The 6,677-nt window shown below is 41.4% G+C and overlaps 2 protein-coding genes across 2 annotated transcripts; both read right to left on the bottom strand.

The window, feature by feature from the left end:
- LOC138241074 (uncharacterized) lies at positions 1 to 1,575 on the bottom strand. The gene has a single exon (XM_069193819.1). It carries the CDS (start codon positions 1,573 to 1,575, stop codon positions 1 to 3), a length of 1,575 nt encoding a protein of 524 aa, XP_069049920.1.
- A 2,889-nt stretch (positions 1,576 to 4,464) lies between these two features.
- Positions 4,465 to 6,039, bottom strand: LOC138241073 (uncharacterized). Its single transcript, XM_069193818.1, has one exon. The coding sequence runs from the start codon at positions 6,037 to 6,039 to the stop codon at positions 4,465 to 4,467; it is 1,575 nt and encodes a 524-aa protein (XP_069049919.1).
- Between the last annotated feature and the right edge of the window lie 638 nt (positions 6,040 to 6,677).

Raw genomic sequence — 6,677 nt, 5'->3', positions numbered from 1 at the left:
TTACTTGTTCCTGTGGCCATAGCCCATGAGGGTCCATATTTTGTTGCACAGCAGGTCCTGTGGATTTTGACCGGCTCCTTGTCCCTGGACTCTCTGTTCCCACAGCCTTGAACAGGCCTGTCTTTTGGGGGGAGCTTGTGGATGGACAGGCTCTTCTTCAGCTTCTGATCCTGTCTGGAGGAAAGCCAGTCGAGGCCTCCTCCTCTCACATCCCCTCTGCTTCTCTGAAGTTTCTTCCCTGTTCTGCCTGATTTGGGGGAATTTCTGTTCATTCTCCCACTTGTTCTGTTTCCTGGCTGCAACGTGTGTATGGTAGGGGATTCTGGCCTCACCTGGATGGTAAGACTGTGTCTGTCTCCTGGACACATCCTGCTGTCTCTGATGGCTGTAGCCTTGGGATCCACAGCAAATCCTTCTGTTTCCTTCTGGAAACCTGGACCCTCTGACTATCTCTCTCTCCTCCCTGTTCCTTTTCCAGGAGTCCTGTGGAGGTGTAAAGGGGAGAGAGTGCGGATGCGAATCCCTCCTGTCTCTCCTCATATCCTCAGTCCTCTGATGGGGCTGGGAATATAAAGCAGGGCGACCCTCGACTCTTGTAGAAGAGGAGATTTTCCTCTCTCTCCAGACTGTGTCTCTTGATGGTAGTGGCTGGCTGTCAGAGCTAGGAGGGTCGTACCAATTTGTTGGCAGTTTGTTTTTCTGTCTTGCCTCACGGGCCTGTCTCTTCCTTTGAGGGAGGGGCTCCCAGGGTCTGGGACAGTTGATTTTGGTCTCAGTTTCAGAATTTGTCTCCCCTGCACAGCTCTCTGTTTGAGGTGAAGGGTTGTTCTTGGCAAAGAGGGAACTCTTCTCCATCCTTAGAAGTATCTGCATTTCTGCAGGGGCATTGCCTTCATCCTCGTCATCTGTGATCATCATGCTTCCAGCTCCCCTCTCATGCCTTTGAGGGCTATTGCTTTTCTCTTTCTCTCCATCTGCCTTTTCTGCTACTTCTGTGTCTTCCTGAGCTTCAGGCTCTCTGTAACCTTTTCCTTTGTCTTTGTCCTCTTTGTAACTTCTCTTTCCTTCCTCCTTTATGCTGCTCGGGACGATCAGCCGTTCATGTTGTTGAAATTGATGGTCTTTCATTTCATCGTTCATGCTGAGATTTTCTTCCAATTTTTGGTCTAGGGTTGGTGTTTCATCTTTATTGTCCTCAATCTGATTGACCGTTCCTCTCTCTTCCTTCTGTTCACTGATGGTGTCCATTTTCACTTCCTCATTCATCATAACCTGCTCTCTATTCACTGTCAATGTGTCTGATGTGATTGTGTCTTTTGCCTCTTCCTCTGTCTTCACAGTGTCTGTTGTCTGTCCATTGTGCTTAAGATTGTTCTCCATCAGCTGATGTTTCTGGCTGGCTTCCTCATTTGCTTCATCTCTCTCACTGAAATTCACGGTCTGTTCATGTTGGTCAGACCTTGCTGGACTTTCTTTACAGTCTTTCTGTTTCACTCTTTTCTTCTTCTTCTTCTTTCCCTCTTTGTGGCCATTTGGTTTTAGGCAGTTTGGCCAGCAGCAGAGAACTCCTGGCATTGTGTCACCTTAGCAAGATACCTGCACTGACTGCTGGATGGATTTTCTTTGGAACTTAGTGCAGCTTGATGACATCATAGATTCCGTGACATCAGCAGAAGCATAACAGTGACTTGCTTTGTGATTACAGTGATGAAGTTTGAATACAAAATGAATGTACATGTGCACATTTAAGAATTAAATCTATTCAGTTAAATGTGGAATTGTATTGTTATACACATATCAATACCCTTCATTACCTGCTTTGTGATATTTTTTTGCTTTGTAAATGTATGATCTTGATTTGTTTTTTGCCCCATTTGCTCAGTACGATACCCAATTTTCTGTTGTTAAATCTAGTTTTTCTTGCTCTAGTATTTTGATTTTCTTCAAATCATAGGAGTATAGTTCCATTGTCTGCTCACTATTCAGGAATTTCCAGCACTTGTGCTTGGGTGAGCAATATTGAAAGGTATCTGCACTTCACTGACTGCAGAGCTGCAGGGCCTGGTGTCCACTACCAGCTCTGGCCAGTAGCTTGAGTCTTTCCAGGGTGCCTGTTGGTCTTTTACCTCATACTGATTAACACAGAGACATAGAACGAAACATGTGGCGGAGATGAGTCTTTTCAGTGTATTTCAGTATATTGTCAATGATCTGGTACTTCAAGGATTGATAGAATCAAGTATAACACATTCTAGACCGTAACTCCAAAAACATTCTCATTGGTATTGTTAAAATGTGTCCCCAAAATAGCAAAGTATGCAATGTTTCTATTATTTATGGTGTATAATTCAGTCATATTAATTCATGTTGACTCCTGTAGCTATTTCACATGGTGTTCTTCTGTTAGTGCACCACCTTGAAATAACACCATCATTCTTATCAATAACTGGAGGCGTCAGCTGAATCAGATGACAAAGCAGTCAAGACAAAGCTTCACTGCAGTGATGTTTTCATGTGTGATACAAACCTAATAAATCTAGTAGCATTTATAAAACAAATGGCTACCCTGCTTTAACTTTGAGAATTTTAGTTGGGTATGACGAAGAAACATCGTCAAACCAGAGAGCATGTATCAACAATTGTAAAATCTTGACTGTAATAAACAATGTCTTGTTAAATGGTTTTCTCAGTGAGCCTAGTTTCAGGCTTACCTAGGCTGACAGTCAGCAAAACACAATAAATGCTGGCTTAATTTATTAATATGCCTGTGTGTTCAATGCCAAATGCAAGAGTTTGAATATTATGATGACTTTCTATCAAAGTTTTGATTTTAGGGCATTTGAAGCAACATTCCATTTTAGGGCAATGCAGTGTATAGACATATTTGTAAGAAAAAAACTGTTCAGATGACATTGAAATATCACTTTTCCTAAATTTCATTTCTCTCCTAAAATACAGCCATGCAATCACAAATTGTCTACATTGAAATCAGCTTCACGCTTTTGCTTTTAGTGCAAATTTGACAACATTTCCTTTTTATGACAATGCAGTGTACCTTGCCATATGTGTATGAAAAAATATTCAGGTAACACTGAAATATCACTTTCCAAAGTTTTATTTCTGTCCTGCCATGCCTCAAAAATTGTCTACACTTTGTGGGGATCCTAAGCCTTTCTCTGGACATGGATTTGGGCTAGATTAGGGTTAGGGTTTAGACTTTCTTAATGCAACTTTAAAATCATTTGAGTGGAAGATACATACAGTATACTTCACCGAATTAGAATATTAGTCGGAAATGACTAAGCCACCAATCCAGACCAATGAGTATGTATCAACAATGGTAAAATTCTATTTTTTATCAAGTATTCTGTTATTGGAAATTTTGTGTTGAATGGTTCTCAATGAGCATGCTTTCAGGTGTAAATAGGGTAAGAGTCAGGAATACCCAATCCATTGTGGTCTCATGAGTCAATCTGCCTGTGCATTCAATGCCAAATGCAGGACTTTGAAAAGTATAATCACTTTCTTCCAAACTTTTGGTTTTAGGGCAAATTAGGCGAACTTATTTTTTATGGCAACGCAGTGTAGTGTACAGACTCCCGAACTGAACACAGTGCAGTGAGGCAGCAGTATTAATAGTGCAAACCTGCCCAAATTGTACTAGAAATCTTTTAGAGGAAATTGTTGTTGTTTCTGGTAACTTCACGTGGGGTGTAATGATAGTTGTTATTGAACATTATGTGTTAAATGTAATGACATTTTTGAAAACGACTTGTTCAGAAATCTAAAATGTCTTGGACAAAGGTGTCACCAAAAATAATTTGCATTAATCATTAAAGTCAACTTTACACAAATTCTTCATAAGTAATTTTTAACATTATAACAACTTTCAAATGATTTTAATATGGGTTCGTTTAATATTGAATGTTATTTATCATCAAAGTCACACTGGTTATCTTAGCTTTATCCCAACAATTCGATAAACAATGTACAAGCAGTCAACATGTAATATTGCATAACTCATCACATTGATCAGCCACATCTACAGTAATTGACTGTCAGGTGGTTCATGTCATTAACATCTGCTCATCCTCTCTGTTCAACTGAAAGGCTGCTTTGTACACTGCAAAAGTCGGTTCTATCATTATTAATCCTTCTCTTAATATACTTAACCCCTAGATAGAAAATGTTATAAGCTGCCATTATTGTATTCTTGATTCAACACCAATTATAAAACATTGGCTTAAAAAGACCAAGCAGTCTCAAACACTTAGGATACCATCCTCTTACCTATAGTATTTTAATAAATACACTTGCAAAGCTTAATTCAATAATACCCATTTATTTTCTCAAAAGTAATTAACACAACAGAATTTTGTTGCTGTAAAGGTGGTATAAATACTTTCTCCTATGGCTCTCTTTTTTTGTTAAGTCAGAGTTCAGAGAGAACATTCATTCAACAAGTTACTTGTTCCTGTGGCCATAGCCCATGAGGGTCCATATTTTCTTGCACAGCAGGTCCTGTGGATTTTGACCGGCTCCTTGTACTTGGACTCTCTGTTCCCACTGCCTTGCACAGGCCTGTCTTTTGGGAGGAGCTTGTGGATGGACAGGCTCTGCTTCAGCTTCTGATCCTGTCTGGAGGAAAGCCAGTCGAGGCCTCCTCCTCTCACATCCCCTCTGCTTCTCTGAAGTTTCTTCCCTGTTCTGCCTGATTTGGGGGAATTTCTGTTCATTCTCCCACTTGTTCTGTTTCCTGGCTGCAACGTGTGTATGGTAGGGGATTCTGGCCTCACCTGGATGGTAAGACTGTGTCTGTCTCCTGGACACATCCTGCTGTCTCTGATGGCTGTAGCCTTGGAATCCACAGCAAATCCTTCTGTTTCCTTCTGGAAACCTGGACCCTCTGGCTATCTCTCTCTCCTCCCTGTTCCTTTTCCAGGAGTCCTGTGGAGGTGTAAAGGGGAGAGAGTGCGGATGCGAATCCCTCCTGTCTCTCCTCATATCTTCAGTCCTCTGATGGGGCTGGGAATATATAGCAGGGCGACCCTCGACTCTTGTAGAAGAGGAGATTTTCCTCTCTCTCCAGACTGTGTCTCTTGATGGTAGTGGCTGGCTGTCAGAGCTAGGAGGGTCGTACCAATTTGTTGGCAGTTTGTTTTTCTGTCTTGTCTCACGGGCCTGTCTCTTCCTTTGAGGGAGGGGCTCCCAGGGTCTGGGACAGTTGATTTTGGTCTCAGTTTCAGAATTTGTCTCCCCTGCACAGCTCTCTGTTTGAGGTGAAGGGTTGTTCTTGGCAAAGAGGGAACTCTTCTCCATCCTTAGAAGTATCTGCATTTCTGCAGTGGCATTGCCTTCATCCTCGTCATCTGTGATCATCATGCTTCCAGCTCCCCTCTCATGCCTTTGAGGGCTATTGCTTTTCTCTTTCTCTCCATCTGCCTTTTCTGCTACTTCTGTGTCTTCCTGAGCTTCAGGCTCTCTGTAACCTTTTCCTTTGTCTTTGTCCTCTTTGTAATTTCTCTTTCCTTCCTCCTTTATGCTGCTTGGGACGATCAGCCGTTCATGTTGTTTAAATTGATGGTCTTTCATTTCATCGTTCATGCTGAGATTTTCTTCCAATTTTTGGTCTAGGGTTGGTGTTTCATCTTTATTGTCCTCAATCTGATTGACCGTTCCTCTCTCTTCCTTCTGTTCACTGATGGTGTCCATTTTCACTTCCTCATTCATCATAACCTGCTCTCTATTCACTGTCAATGTGTCTGATGTGATTGTGTCTTTTGCCTCTTCCTCTGTCTTCACAGTGTCTGTTGTCTGTCCATTGTGCTTAAGATTGTTCTCCATCAGCTGATGTTTCTGGCTGGCTTCCTCATTTGCTTCATCTCTCTCACTGAAATTCACGGTCTGTTCATGTTGGTCAGACCTTGCTGGACTTTCTTTACAGTCTTTCTGTTTCACTCTTTTCTTCTTCTTCTTCTTTCCCTCTTTGTGGCCATTTGGTTTTAGGCAGTTTGGCCAGCAGCAGAGAACTCCTGGCATTGTGTCACCTTAGCAAGATACCTGCACTGACTGCTGGATGGATTTTCTTTGGAACTTAGTGCAGCTTGATGACATCATAGATTCCGTGACATCAGCAGAAGCATAACAGTGACTTGCTTTGTGATTACAGTGATGAACTTTGAATACAAAATGAATGTACATGTGCACATTTAAGAATTAAATCTATTCAGTTAAATGTGGAATTGTATTGTTATACACATATCAATACCCTTCATTACCTGCTTTGTGATATTTTTTTGCTTTGTAAATGTATGATCTTGATTTGTTTTTTGCCCCATTTGATCAGTACGATACCCAATTTTCTGTTGTTAAATCTAGTTTTTCTTGCTCTAGTATTTTGATTTTCTTCAAATCATAGGAGTATAGTTCCATTGTCTGCTCACTATTCAGGAATTTCCAGCACTTGTGCTTGGGTGAGCAATATTGAAAGGTATCTGCACTTCACTGACTGCAGAGCTGCAGGGCCTGGTGTCCACTACCAGCTCTGGCCAGTAGCTTGAGTCTTTCCAGGGTGCCTGTTGGTCTTTTACCTCATACTGATTAACACAGAGACATAGAACGAAACATGTGGCGGAGATTAGTCTTTTCAGTGTATTTCAGTATATTGTCAATGATCT

The sequence above is a fragment of the Lepisosteus oculatus genome, chromosome 8, assembly GCF_040954835.1.
Source record: "Lepisosteus oculatus isolate fLepOcu1 chromosome 8, fLepOcu1.hap2, whole genome shotgun sequence".
NCBI lineage: Eukaryota > Metazoa > Chordata > Actinopteri > Semionotiformes > Lepisosteidae > Lepisosteus > Lepisosteus oculatus.
The sequence above is the reverse complement of the archived record's forward strand: the minus strand, read 5'-3'. Positions and strand labels throughout refer to the sequence as shown.

Excerpts from the sequence above, each read along its gene's own strand:
- LOC138241074 (XM_069193819.1), bottom strand. The coding sequence starts at position 1,575 with ATGCCAGGAGTTCTCTGCTGCTGGCCAAACTGCCTAAAACCAAATGGC.
- LOC138241073 (XM_069193818.1), bottom strand. The coding sequence starts at position 6,039 with ATGCCAGGAGTTCTCTGCTGCTGGCCAAACTGCCTAAAACCAAATGGC.